Source organism: Pleurodeles waltl, chromosome 6 (genome assembly GCF_031143425.1).
Source record: "Pleurodeles waltl isolate 20211129_DDA chromosome 6, aPleWal1.hap1.20221129, whole genome shotgun sequence".
Classification (NCBI taxonomy): Eukaryota; Metazoa; Chordata; class Amphibia; order Caudata; family Salamandridae; genus Pleurodeles; species Pleurodeles waltl.
This window is the reverse complement of record NC_090445.1, coordinates 1,095,062,939-1,095,077,558: the sequence shown is the minus strand read 5'-3', so window position 1 is coordinate 1,095,077,558 and position 14,620 is coordinate 1,095,062,939. Positions and strand designations below refer to the sequence as shown.

The window sequence follows — 14,620 nt, the reverse complement described above, 5'->3', positions numbered from 1 at the left end:
GGCTCTTACCATTTAAGAGATGTCCAAAGATATAGATTTATTGTTATGGTCCTGCTCTGAGGACCAGTTCCTATTCCTGTTCAATTGTTATGAAGGTCCAGGCATTGGTCTGTTTGAATGTCATTCACATTCTGCTTCGACCCGTACCACCATACAGAATGAGAAAATGGGTCAGCCCTCTTCAGCCATACGCTCTATTGTGCTGTGAATTATTGCATTTCACCTGATGACACGTGACTAAAATGAGTATGCTTCAGAGCCAAGGCTTCAAGTGCATTTACTTTCAACTGACCCCTTTCAAAGGTTCTCTGTTATATCTTTCATCTTCTTTCCTTTTTATGGGCGAGCGCAAAGCGCTCCGTCCATAAAGTAATCTCTCTTTGGGCTTCAAACCACGCCCAGGTCATGTCAGTCTCTTTCATTGGTTCCTGGGCTTGCTCTTTAAAATCTGCTTGCTTTCATTTGTGAAAGGCATGCATACATCATGCCTTTTCTGGTGTTTAGCTCGCCTACACAGCACCGGTAAATTACTAGAAACATACGAGGCTCGATGTTTTGTGCCTGGTTTCTGGACTACTTTATCTGTTAATTTTCCCCGCAGCGAAATTGCACTAGTGTTTACATAGCGCGATCGCGCTCCATTTTTTCGTTTTCAATTTCAGTACGATCGCGCTGCATTTTACATGGCGCGATCGCGCTGTGTTTTTTTTCTTTTAATTTGTATGGCAAGAAAAGTTAGGTTAGGAGTTTACAACGCAATTAGCTCCAACTCGAGCAAATGCGAGCCCCGTTGCATTGAAAATGCTTGTTTATTTTGGGCTTCAGCAACACCCCAAGTAGTGCTAAAGGGCTACTCGTTTGCCACTCATTGCATTGGTAGGGTGGGGTCCTGTTGTGGCAACCGCTTCTAAAACGCAGGATCCTTTTGGAATAGTGGACATAGTGTATTGTTGTTTTATCTTTCCAACGTAGTTGCTAAATTTAGAATAAATATGTCGACCATCTTGGTTCACAACAACAATGATATACTATGCCCAATCTCATTCCATGATTGCACGTCAGCACAATGTTTACTGAGAGCACATCATGGAAAGGTATTGGGCATAGCACATCAATATTTTACCGTTCCAAAATGGCCAAGCTGTTGCTTCTAAAGACAATGACCATGTTGGTAAATAGAACAATGATACACTGGTCACTACTGCATTCCAAAGTTGCCTCTCACTACCATGTTATTTTTTTGCATTATTCCAAGCATATGTCCTTTTCAGGCAACAACTGTTTCTGTCTTTTATTCCTTTAGTTTATCTCGCATTTGCTTTTACAATTGTTGTCTGTGTTTTATTGTGGACAGATGAGTTACTGAATGCAAAATGAGTTAGTGAATGAATGGATGTATAAGAGAAAGGTTGAGCAACAGAGTTCAAGTATTATGAGGTATGGAGTGTATAGATTCACCACTGTCTGAAAAGGCCATACCTAGTAGCACTGCAGTGCTTTTTGAAGGAGTCACCTGGGTTTTTGTTTGAAGTTTTTTTTTATCAAGGCAATAGTACTGTTACTTATATTTGCACTTCAGTCAGTGGTTAGCAGTCAAAGGATCAGTGTCTAATTTCTACCGTTTATTGAAGGGGGTGAATGGCTGTGCTTATTTTTTGGGACCATGACGTGTTTTATATCATCACTTTATGACCCGGAGCAAGAGATGGAAAGGCAGAAATGGAATAAGGAAGGACGGCAAGAAAGATAGAAAAACAGAGAGTCACAAAAGAAGAAAGAAAGCAGCTATGAAAAAGTACCTACAAAGAGGGAGTGAGTCTGGGCTGTTGAAGAAAGAGGGGTGAGGTTGACTAAAGACTAGACAGCCTTGGTTGTTGGCATTCAGCAGGACCAGCAGTGTGTGCCTAACGCACATTTCACTCCCCTGCCCTGCACTTTTTTTTTTTCAAATCAAGAAGTCCACATAACTTTTTTAAAGTAATCAGATTTTAAAACTGAAAGGATCTTCTATAATGCAGGTCAGCATTTCATAAGCATAAACTGGAATAACGATGTGATGTAGGTATACATCAGGTGTGCCCAGGGTCGGACTGGCCAGTAGGGCAATCAAGCAGTGCCCGATGGGCTGGTCTGACCGGTCAGTGTGTGGGTTTTTTGTACGTTTTTGGGCCTGTTTTCTTGTATGATGTGACGATTTATTTACTGTTGATTTCGTTGACACTGAAACAATCATTGCCTGCAGCAAGCTCAAATCCATGCAGTCAGGTATACCTCGCAATACACTTATACATCAAGTCCTAAGTTCAAAGCTGCCTCTAAGTGCAAACGGGGGCCTCTTTTTTTACTTTTTAGTTCACTGACCGGGCCACTTTTATTTTTGTGCGAGTCCCAGTCCGACCCCGGGTTGCCCCTTACGATATAACTCAGTGGTTAGCACGTTTCACTGGCCATAACATCGAAATGTGATCGTATACATGATTTAAAGAACAGTGTAACACCATCAAAGTGAATAACGTAAATAATGAATACGAGATTACTGCATATTTATTATATTTACACATTGCAAGATTTTTCTTCATGTTTAGCTTGCGAAAACAGTTTTGTGGTAAAAATAAAACTGGACATACTTTTTTTGTGACAAGTTTACCTTCAGGCGAACATTTTTTAATGCAACAAACTTCACAACTTTGTGAATTAATGAACAGCACTTACATAAAATTCTGCCGTGAGAACAGTACTTTCGCTTGAAGCTGATTTGCAAAGTGAAGCTCTAGGGCCATTTTTTTGCGAGTCAGTAATCAGTCACAAACTGGTTACTGGTCGTCAATTTGGTGTGCGTGTAATTCTTTCACAGCCACAAATTTAGTGATTCGAATGAATTACGATTTGCTATTTAACCGACTCAAAACAGAAAATCATTATTAAGAAATCGTTACTAGTGATTCGCTATTCCTATGTTCATTACATTCACAATTAGTGAATAGTCACAAAACTCATGATTGGACATGCAATTTAGCATCAATTCAAACCAGGGTCCATATTATACAAAGTTCCCTGGATGCTCAGCAATGTGGATGCCCGCTTTGTGCACCTGAGGCACTTTGGTATTACAAAAAAGGGCCACAAAAGCTCGTGCAGCCACTGCTGTAATACAACAAGCACTGGAGCCACATGTGTGCCAGTGCTATCAGAAGAGGGCGTTTCCTAATCTGCATAGAGCGTGGTCTCATGCAAATGATGGAATCCCTTTCATCTCTGTGCCTGCTCCATATTAGCCAAGGATGGCGTCAGAAAGCGCACTGGAGTGCCCACAAAAAAGATAGTGCACTGCCAGCGTGCCCCCAGAGGGCAGCCTTCAGGAGAAGTTGGAGGGGGTTCCATTGACTACATGAACATCCTCCTGCAGGCGGGTGCGGTCACTCACTGCATCCGCCTGCAAGGGGATCTCTCTTCCCTCTTGAAAGTGCAGGTGGGTTTATGCCTGCACAGTGAAACATGGAGCCGCTGGTCAACAGCGGCTCCATATTTCACTTGAATGCACAACCCCCAGAGCCGCTCAAGTTCACAACTGCTCTGAGGGCAATGTATTGACCGTTATAGGGCACACTCTCCCTTTAGAAAGGTGCACCTTGGCGCAAACAGGGAAATTGTGCCTTTTAAGTAATGTCGCCCCAGATGGTAATAGTGTGCAAACTATAAAAGCCACCCCAGAATGCATCTGTGGTTTTACAAAATGGCTGCTCCGTATGTGATCACTAGGAGAAAGCCTATTCTGGTTGATTTGCTGAGAAGGAGGAGAAAACAGGAAAGGATCTGCAGACTGAGGATCACACTATATGAGCAAACAGTGGAAGAGATATATGTAAAGAACAGACTAAATACTGCTGTAATCCTGGAGCTCATAGCTGATTTTAAACCCCAACTTGAGAGACACACCTTGCATAGTAAGTCCATGCCCACCCATGTGCAGGTGTTATGTAGTTTGTTTGCCTCTGGTGGCTACCAAGGTGTCATTGCATCAGGTGATGGTGTGTCACAGAGTGCTTTCTCTTGTTTTTTCCTCATATTTTTACACGCTGTTAATGCACATTAAGAGCTATATATATTTCCCTAGAAATGCACAGGAATTTCACACCACCAAAATAGAATTCTATAGGATTGCAAAAATGTTCACATCATAGAATGTATAGATGGGAAACATGTGCCTATATGCCCACAATTTGACATGGAGTATTTATTCTGGAATCAGAAAAATACCAATTGATTGAAAATGTAATTGGCGTGTGATGCCAAAAATATAATTACAGATATTGTGGCCTAATTTCCAGGAAACCCCCACAACTCTTTCATATTCCGGCATAGTGGAATTTACCAAAGGCTACATATAGGAGATTTTGATGCCGGATATTTATTGGGTAAATATATGTCGTCTTTTTTTAGGTGATAGTGTGTATGCCTTACGGCCATGACAAATGACTATCTTTCAGTGAGAGTCAGGACAATCAGGCACCCTATAGAACACATATTTGGACTTTTAGAAAGTCATTTTAGATGGCTGCACAAGATTGGTGAAGCCCTGCAATACTTTCCAAAGATCAGTTGTAAGATTTTAGCAACGTGCAATTCTGCACAATATTGCTTTTACATTTAAGGGACTAACTCTAACAGTCTCAGACTCTAACCCAGATGAGGAACGGGATCCAGTCTCATCATCTCCGACACATGAAGAAACACATGCTGTAGAAAGGCGTTTCCCCTGTGCCAATATAACCAATCATTATTTTGCATGGTAAGTGATAGAAATTGGGTCTCTAGTTGGCAGAGGTATATGTGTTCATTTTTACAAAAAAGAATCATAAACAGCCAGTCTACATTGTATAACTAACTATATTTTTATTTTCAAGTTTGACATTTTATATCTCAAAATATGCTTCTCTTTACATTCTCTTTTTTGAAAAACAATATAATATGAAAGTGAAATGCTATGTTAGGATGTAATGGCTGGCCCTTTCTAAGGCTTATATTTGTTGCGAGCTGATGACCTAGCTTCAGCAATTTCAGCAGCATCACTTTGACTCCTGATTTGCTGCTTCCTGGAGCTGAGATGCTACTGTCACTTTCTCCCACTCCAACCAGTTTTACCACTTGCAAAGCTAGTTGTTTTCATTGTCTCCACTCCATGTGTCACCTGTATTAGACCTCTTGTTACATCCACACTGTAGTGCCCCATTTCCACCTGCAAACTAACCGTACACCGAGATAATGTGGTTGTGTCTTGTGCAATGCGATTGATGGCAAAATTTATCCCATCAGTGCGGAATGATGTATTGCGCTTCCTATGCCTTTGCTGCATGCTTTTACGTTGCAGTTCCTGAAATAAGGACTTGATGGCATCAGCGAGAATGGAGAAATTGTCACTCATTGCCATCTGATTGGCAGCTAGGGTACGTGTGACACTTTCAAACGCAGTTGTTATGTTTTTATCTAGGGTTACCACTTTTCAATTATTCATTTGGTTCTGCTTCTGTTGCAGGTGCTGAACTTTGAACACAGAGGTGTCTATACCTCCGAAGAGGTGTTGGTTTGCAGAACTCATGACATTTGGAACATGGAACTGTGACTGAATGTGTTGATGATGACAAGTGTCAAGATAAAAAAACTTCCCCACAGTTAGTGTGGCCTCTCTGCAGGTTACAGTGCAACAGTAAGTGTGATGTCTTCACTCCCTCCTTCAGCTATCTCTCTATAAGGCTAATATTTGCAGCATGTGTTGGACTGACCTGGCTCCTCCTACCACTGCAGTCAGCAACATGTAAGTGGATGTCTTCTGAGCATTACCATTCAGAGTGGTTACTTTGTGGAGGTGGGTTTTCTGTGTAAAAAAAGGATTAAGAGGACTTTTTAAAATGTGTTTTTGGTTGTACGTTGCCTATATTAAATGCCTTTTCAATTGACTATTTAGATCCTACTACTTGTTGCAGATTTTCTTAAACTACATCTCCCTTAATGCTCTTTAAAAGCACATGTACTACTACTATTGTACATCTAAGATTCATACTTTTGTTTTTTGGTTTTTATGGGATAGCAATATGTTTATTTGCCATAAACACAGCCTTCTAATACGCTTTCTACTAGTAAAAGTCTATTTGTGAGGTTCCTGGAAGGACAGAGGTGTCAAAAGCACCAAAACCACTGATGTCTTCTAGCTCCAGGTTGCTTTGCACAAGCTCCTCGATGGCAGTTGGTGGGGAAAGGGTAGGTGGCCTTCTCCTGTTACTCATGGCTCACGCAAATGGGTTGCCACCTTCTCCTTGGACGTGATCTGAGATCATGCCATCTCACCCTTCTCTCATTAATTTATCTCTTGTTGACCCCAACAGAGTTGATCTTCTCCTGCTTTCCTTTCCATATTTTTTCCTTCTCGACTTCAGCCACTGTGAGGGATGACATGCCAAAAAGCTGTCCGTGGTACCTAACACATTCTCCTGTGCAGATTTTAAGTTCCTTCTCAGAAAAAAAACAGTTTTCTCTTCCTGCTGCCAGCATCCTTCTCACTGTCCTTACATGACATATTGCGAGCATGCCAGACTGGGATATCAACAGGATCCTGCTAGGGAGATGCTGCATCATTTCTCTCCAGATTTAAAGTGAAACCTACTTCCTGGTCCTGATGTGATCACTGTATGCCCAAAAATCTGGTCGCTATTTCCACCTGCATTTGGTATTTAGAAAATTGCTAAATGTGATTTCCCAAATACTGAAGCAACTACTTAACTAATTAATATTATTTTTGCAATTCATTCCATACATACCCATTGGCAATTACCAAACAGCAATCTGCAAGGATTCGCTTTTAGGTAATTGCTATTCAATATATTTGTATGCAAGGCTCCTAGTTCGGGAGGGAATTCCTACATTTGACATGGGTTAGGAACTAACACGCTGATGAGTGGGGATTACAGAAGCACTAAATACTTTGTATACATAAAATGCCGCAGACATACTTACAAGCTGAAAAATGTACAGGTATGAAGACATAGGTCAGACGTCATGTAGTTGAGAGATAAATGATGTAGGATTTAAAGGGATTTAAAGAATGAATGCAAATGAAGACGAGGAAGGTGAGGAAGGTTTAGAGTTCATACTGTGAAATACTCAAGTACTTTCAAACTCATTCCGAGTCCTATGGGATCCCGAATACTGAAGGAAATTGTAAGTTTTGGTCCAAACTGGGATTCTGAGTTTTGATAATTTACCTCACATGCAAAATATTACCCCTTTACATTTTGCCAGGAAAGGCCTATTAAAATGAGAGAGGGAAAATGCTCAAAACAGAGGACAGTTCTGTGATATCCGGTGAGCATAAAATTAATACCTCAGGTTATTCCTTATTTCAAGGGGAAATCACTCAGAAACAGGAGGGAATGCCCACTCCCCCAGTAAACACTGCTCAGTGAGGTATCTGAATTTATTGAAAACAGTATGACTGCACCAAAATACACAGCACTCAGTATGAGGCCCTTACAGTACTAGTGACAAGATTAGGAAGGATTCCACACACTGGGCTAACATGCCTAGGTGTCCACTTACCTGGTAGCAGTAGTCGGAGACATAGTACAGGCTGATGTTGTCTGACAGATGGTTTTGCACATTGAGAAGAGCCTGGTCAAGCTTCAGCTCATTCACTAAAGAGGAGATTAAAGAGATTAATATACTATGCATCAATCACAAGAGATACCAGAAAATGTCTCTGCACGGGTTAGGTGGGAGTCATTGCTCTATGGCTATACCAAGGAGGTCTCTGGAATCATAGCTTCTGAATAGACAGATTTGTGTATTTGGGTTTGGCGATCAGATGACTACATATCATCATGGACACCAGCGCCTGCATACACTCACTGGTGGGTTGTGCACTATTCAAATACACAGAACATAAACACATAAACTCCTGCGGCAACCCCTGTTATCAAAGGGGACCTTGGGTTGTTCATTTGGTGGACTCAAAAAGAATTACTCACAGTTCAGGTAATATCATAAAAAAATATCCATTTATTCAATTTTTTTATGACAATCCGTGCTTAAAGAAGATATACACACACCATTTTTAGAAACATAAGCAGCTGACTTTCAAATTTAGCATGTGTTTGTGGCCTTCCTATTTCAATTCAGATTATCTTAAAACCTAAATCAGATCAAACTTAGCATCAGTTCTACATATACTCACAACTATCATAATTTCTAACTACAAGTTTTAATACTTATAAAATGAATTAAACTGTCACAAAAATTACTTTTAACTCATTTCAAACACAAATGTATCCATAAAATTCTCATTGTAATATGTTGTTAAACTGGCGAGTTAGTGATCCTGGCCTAAGAAGGACACCATTTTCCAGTCCTGAGCTTTCCTTCAACAACCCAGTCCGTTTGAGAATATTTCAATTGAACCAAATGGACTAAAGTTCTGGATTGCAGTGGTTTCTGGAAGAAAAATATGGTTTGGAATTTAGGACCAGATTTAAGAGGGCCTAGCACCATCTAACGACACATTAGCATCATTTTTTTCCACAAATGTGGCATTAGATGGCCAAAAACTCTGTGCCATATTTACAAAGTGGCGCAATGCATGCATTGCGCCACTTTGAAAAACCCTTGTGCCACATTATGCCTGCACCACACATAATATATGCCCTTTAGGGGGGCCCGAAAAAATGGTGCAAAGAAATCTAAGTGATTTTGTTGCATAATTTTCCCAGCATTTTTAACGCCTGCTCAGAGCAGGCATTAAAAGAGGGCAAACCATTGGTTACAATGGGCCTTTATGTACTGTTCAGGGTTAGCGCCAAAATGTTAGCGCTAACCCTGAACAGTACATTAATAGCTTCACAAATGTTGACGCTATTGCCCCCTACCCTGCACCGGCGGTAGGAGGACGCTAAGTTGTCGGTAGGAGGACGCTAAGTTGCGCAAGGAAAGTGGGACTGTACTGGGTGCAGCGAACAAACTTTGCTTAAATCTGCCTCTTAGTGTCTCAGTTCCATGATGTCATCAGTAATCATGATGTTTGTAGCTTTAAGTTGTGTTTTGTTGAAATATACATGGAACAATGGGTTTAAACCTCATTTCCACGTCAAGGTATGTATGCCATTTCATAGCTGACAAGATATTAGAAATTTTGGAATTCTAAAGTTCTATAACCCACGTTTTATGTCTACAGCATTTGTGTCTTTGGACTTTGATCTCTTGGTATCATCAACATTCACGATGGACCCTTCACCAGGGATTTCATTGGTATTGCCAGTTTCTAACTTTTGTGACAGCCTCAACTAACTAGAGTGAAACTTTTGTTTGTAGGCACCTTTTTCAAAATGGTGTAGTGCACCAATGTTTTCACCTTGCTAAGATATGCCATGTATCTTACATAGTGAGTTCCATTACAAGTAGTTACTCAACTCAGAATTCATAGTGGAGGAATTATGCACTTTCTTTCTCTGTTCCAGCTCCACTGGCACATGCACACATTTCTATATCTAAACAGCAATGCCATGTTGAGCTGGAAACAACACGGACAGGGTACATTTACACCTACACATTTAGGCAATAATATTTGTGTGACTACTTTTTAACATTTGGGTACACATATGTTTAAGCAGACATGTATTCGTGAAACATAGACTCCTGTGTACATTAAAGCAACATCCAGTAAACACTCGATATTCAACATCATAGACGGTAAATGGCACGCACATTTATGTATATACATGTAGAAGTGAATTTAATCTGTGTCTCCCTTTTTCCATCAAGCATAGTGCACGGTGGTGGCTGGTGACTGAAAGCAGTGGAGGGGCACAAATACAAGACGGAATTGCACATTGTGAGTGAACGTCACTACCCACTTATTTCCATTCACCTACTCACCCCCTGCCTTTGGTCACCTACCCATTCACTCATCCACATTGTCATCCACTGCCATTCATACAACTCTTATACACAGACACCCACATTTTCTCAGCCACTCAGTCAAGCCCTGCAAACACTTATTCAAACAAACACACATAGCCTCACCCATCCAGTATCCAGCAGTTTCAGTGATAAAAGCTGAGCTGCAGATTACATGTTTAATATGACATATCACGTCATTAGTCTGCAGAAGAAATAAAGCGAGCATTACTAGCCATGATACATTACTGGAACCATTACTGCCTTTGAGAGATGAAATAACCTACAGAGGCAGTGAAGGGAAGGGAGAGGAGAGCTGAGAGAACAGATATTTTTCTTATTGTCTGTAAAAAATATAGAGCTCCAACTTACTTTTGTGCATATTTCTGACTTGAGGTCTTCAGGTCACACTTCTGTCTCCCAGAGAGCTCTGGATGAAGTTATTTATTGTATTTATTCAATTTCTCTGCCACAGACTCCTTGTAATGCAGGAAAAGGGGATTTATTTTGCGCAATGCCACATTCTCTTAATAAAATGTGACCTCTGGTAACATACTTCTCAACAGACCCTTAACCATTTCGTCATAGAGTGGGGTGTGGTCAGTAAGACCTTCTGATCACACCCCACCATTTGAGTATATAGGAAAGGGTGGAATAATAATAGCTGAGTGTCATGACGTTTTTAGAAACCCAGGCTGAACAGAAAAACGCGCCAGGCTGTTTACTATCAGAGCTCCTGGTGGAGGAGGAAATAAGCCAGGGACTTCACTGCGTTCTGAGAAAACGTAAGGGCGTTGCGTGGGCAAGTCCTGTCAGTCCTACTGTGCAGCTTCCAGCCACATACTCACGCAGGCGGAGTGGGGCTTTTGAAAGTGCACAACTTTCATTCGAAAAATGTTGTGAAGAAAATGTTTTACTTTCATAATTTATTTAAATATATGCTTCACTAGAGAGCTCAGCCCCTTAGCCCTTGAACACCAGCCGCCCCTGATAGCACATGCACACTCGTATATAACAGGGATTGGTGAGCTCTGGTCGAGAGGCTAGAGCTTCCGTCTTTGGAACCTGGCATTGGCGCTTGACTCAACATCAACTGGTTCTGGGTGAAATCAATGAATCTTCCTTTGAATAAAAATGTGTGTAAAATGTACTTGTCTAATCCCCACTAGATTTACATGAGGTCATCTCCTAACCCTCAAATACTGTACAGTGAGCAACTACTTCATAGCTAGGTTTGTGCTACATAAACATCAATACATGCTAACTGAAGCAAGGCATGTTTGTGTCTTCACCTTGGTATCGTGGGCAGCGTATTCCAGAATAATTGTGTTTTTGGGAAATGATAGTTGTTTTGTGCATAAATCATCAGAGTGGTCCCTACAAAATAAGCAAAAAAATAAGCAAATGTGCTCCTTGTAGGTCTGCAAAAGAAAGTTGATTATTTACTCAAAAGTGGCCTTTTTCTACCTGGTGACGGGTGAGATCCATCTATGCAGGTTAAATGCAGCAAAAAAGACAACGATGAATAAAATTGGTTCAGTAGCCACAAGATGACCCATTGTGAGGTTGGATCAACAAGGTTAATGGGTTTCATTTATCTAGCCAGATTTGTGAGTGTGGTAATCAAAAACGATCAAGGTACCCGCCTACAATAATTTAGTGTCAACACACAACATGAAGGCACCCATGTTGTACAATGGGATGAGAATCTAGTCTTTCAGTCTCACTAATAGTCAAGAGTTTGGGTCAATACGTTACCTTAGATTCTCATAAGCCACACATGCACCTATAGTCTGCTTTGATCTCTTGTCAGCTCCTGATAGTGATACATGATACCAGTAGACTTTTTTGCCACTGTAATCACAATGCATGTGACTTGCAACCACTGACATCAAATAACAAAACTACATAGAGTAACGGAAAAGACGTTACATACATTTCAACTCCTTGTGAGATCACATGCTCCTCTCTCACCTCAAACCTACGCTTTCAGTAGCTTTGTATTTGCTACTGAGAGCCTTCAAAAATGGGCAAAGAGCGGGAACCATAGAAAGGTAATAGAGCTCTTTACCTCCAGCATGGGAAGTGTCAGGGGTATCAGAGAACAAGAAAGGCTACCCTTAAATGACATCAGTTCTTGCTTTATGGAAGTAGTGAGTGAAAGGTAATTGGCTTACCCAAAGGGCTTTCAGGAGTGAAACTAACTACTCCTTTTTCATGTTCTCGGTCTGATACACTAGGATCCTCAATGCCTGCTGGCGTCACTGTCATCCGCCTATTTCTACTTGAAAGACAGAAAGAACATTTTGAAGATAAATATTGTAAGTAGCGATTGTAACTGTACATGAGTCTCATAGAGTATTAAAAGTGAAAAAGTGTTTAAATAATATGATGGGGTATGAAAGATGAAAGGTATGACACGAGACTGCAGGGAAATAAGAGGAATGCAGAGTGGGTCACAGGTTCACTAGGAGATAACCATACCCTTTAAGGGCCTCTTCCATCCACTTTTCTCACATCAATTTGAGATTTCAGGGAGAAGTAAGATTGCTTTTTATTTATTGGGGTAACAAAAGTTCTAACACAATTATAAAAGTCTCAGTGGGGTTAGAGCATAACCAAGGTCCTCAGGCTGTCAAAAAGAGGTCTTTTTCTTCATAAGGATAGGAGCCCCAGTCTTTTTTCCTTCATGTACCTCTGCTTGTTCATTGTTGTGATATTTGCAGATGTTTTTGTACTGCTAGAAGTAATTATTATAAACGGGTCCAGGAGCCTTTCAATTACAAGACAGGCTCCATGTGCCACCTTCACCAGGCACCGTCACCAGTGTTCACATCAAAACTGAATAATAGAATAGGACTCCAGTTGTATTTTGTTGTTTTTCGGAACTGTGCCATTATTAAGTGGTATGGCCAGGGGCATTCGTATTGTGCCACTAGAGGTGAAATTCTCAGACTGGTGCAAGACGAACCAAAGCGAAACCATTTGCCAAAGATGTTTTCATTAATCAAGAGCTAAAGTAGGGACATTTAATACAGCTAATTGAGGCATTTATTGTTGATTTATTACATGTGATTGGTTTATCAAGCTATGTTTTTCACATGTATCTAAATAGTACCTTACGACGTGAGCACATCGGCTGTTGCGCAATTTATGACCACTATATTCTGGGGCACCATGTGTTCACCTGCACAATTTTTATCATGAGAAATGTGGATACTGTATACTAATTCCAATGCCTTCATTACAACAATATGAATTTAAACATAAATATGGGTATTCCCCTGTGGTAGCCTGATTTATTGAGGTCCTTCCAAACTCTCGTGATAATTTGCACCCATTGAGACATTGTTGCTGATATTCACACCAAAACTGAAGTAGAAAAAAAACTACTTCAATGCTGCAGTGCAACTACCAACTGAACTAACTTATGGCTTCCGGTGAAGAATTCACTGTAAATCAATGCCTAGATAAATGTATGTGTGTATTATGAAAAATACTGTATGAAAAAAACATTTTAAGACTTAAAGTCATTGGTGGTCATTACAACCCTGGCGGACGGTGTTAAAGCGGCGGTAAGACCACCAACAGGCCGGCAGTAAAAAAATTGGAATTATGACCGTGGCGGAAACCGCCAACAAAGACAGCCACTTTAATACTCTGACCGCCACGGCGGTACAAACAAACAGCGCGGCGGTCACCGCCAACAAACAGGCGGAAGACAATGTACCGCCCACAGTATCACAACCTACCAATCCGCCACCTTTTCCGGGGCAGATTCACCGTGGATAAAAACACAGCGGAAACAGCCATTTCAAAGGGAAAACGCTCACCTCTACACACTCCACGAGGAAGGAGGGCACCATGGAGCCGGAACTCCATATTCTGCCACCGCTAGTCTTACTGCTCCTCTACGGCGGCGAAGACCACAGTGAGTACTGCACCTACGACATAGGGGAGGGGGGGAGGCAAAAACACAGGGACACACACAACCAACATCCCAACCCCCACCCCGACCCTCACCCACTACAACACACACACCAATGCATTTCTATACATTACAGTAACACCCCCCAAACCCCCCGGAAGAATGCAAATACAAAAGGAAATGAGTGGAACCATTGTAATATCTCAAAATACAGTAAGCAAATATATACATATATATATATATACACAATAAACAAAATATACACCACGATTAGTAGTGCAGGTATTGCACCATTCATAGTCCGTGGACCACTGGGCCCAAAATGCATAGGCGAGGCCCACACTAGATACCCGATCCAAACGGAGAGAACACTGCAGGGGCATCAGATCGAAATACAACAGGCACCTCAGGGGGAAGGGAAGGGGGGGCACCTCAGCCGGATGAGTGCACCACGCCAGATCCACGAGGGGGCTCCATGCCCACTGTTCCATCCTGGGGAGTGCAAAGCCACAGTCTCTAAAGTCTCTACAGTGGGTGGCTTGCCCACTGTTCCATCCTGGGGAGTGCAAAGCCCCAGTCTCTCAAGTCTCTACAGTGGGTGGGTTGCCCACTGTTCAATCCTGGGGAGTGCAAAGCCACAGTCTCTCAAGTCTCTACAGTGGGTGGCTTGCCCACTGCCATATCCTGGGGAGTGCAAAGCCACAGTCTCTCAAGTCTCTACAGTGGGTGGGTTGCCCACTGTTCAATCCTGGG

The 14,620-nt window shown here is 41.5% G+C and overlaps 1 protein-coding gene across 1 annotated transcript in view; it reads right to left on the bottom strand.

Moving 5' to 3' along the window:
• The window catches only part of LOC138300602 (heparan-alpha-glucosaminide N-acetyltransferase-like), a 1,159,463-nt gene that overhangs the window by 1,110,959 nt on the left and 33,884 nt on the right, over nt 1–14,620 (bottom strand). The window contains exon 2 of the mRNA XM_069240195.1: nt 7,591–7,685. Within this exon, the coding sequence (XP_069096296.1) occupies nt 7,591–7,685 (95 nt within the window). The remainder of the gene's footprint in view (nt 1–7,590; nt 7,686–14,620) is intronic.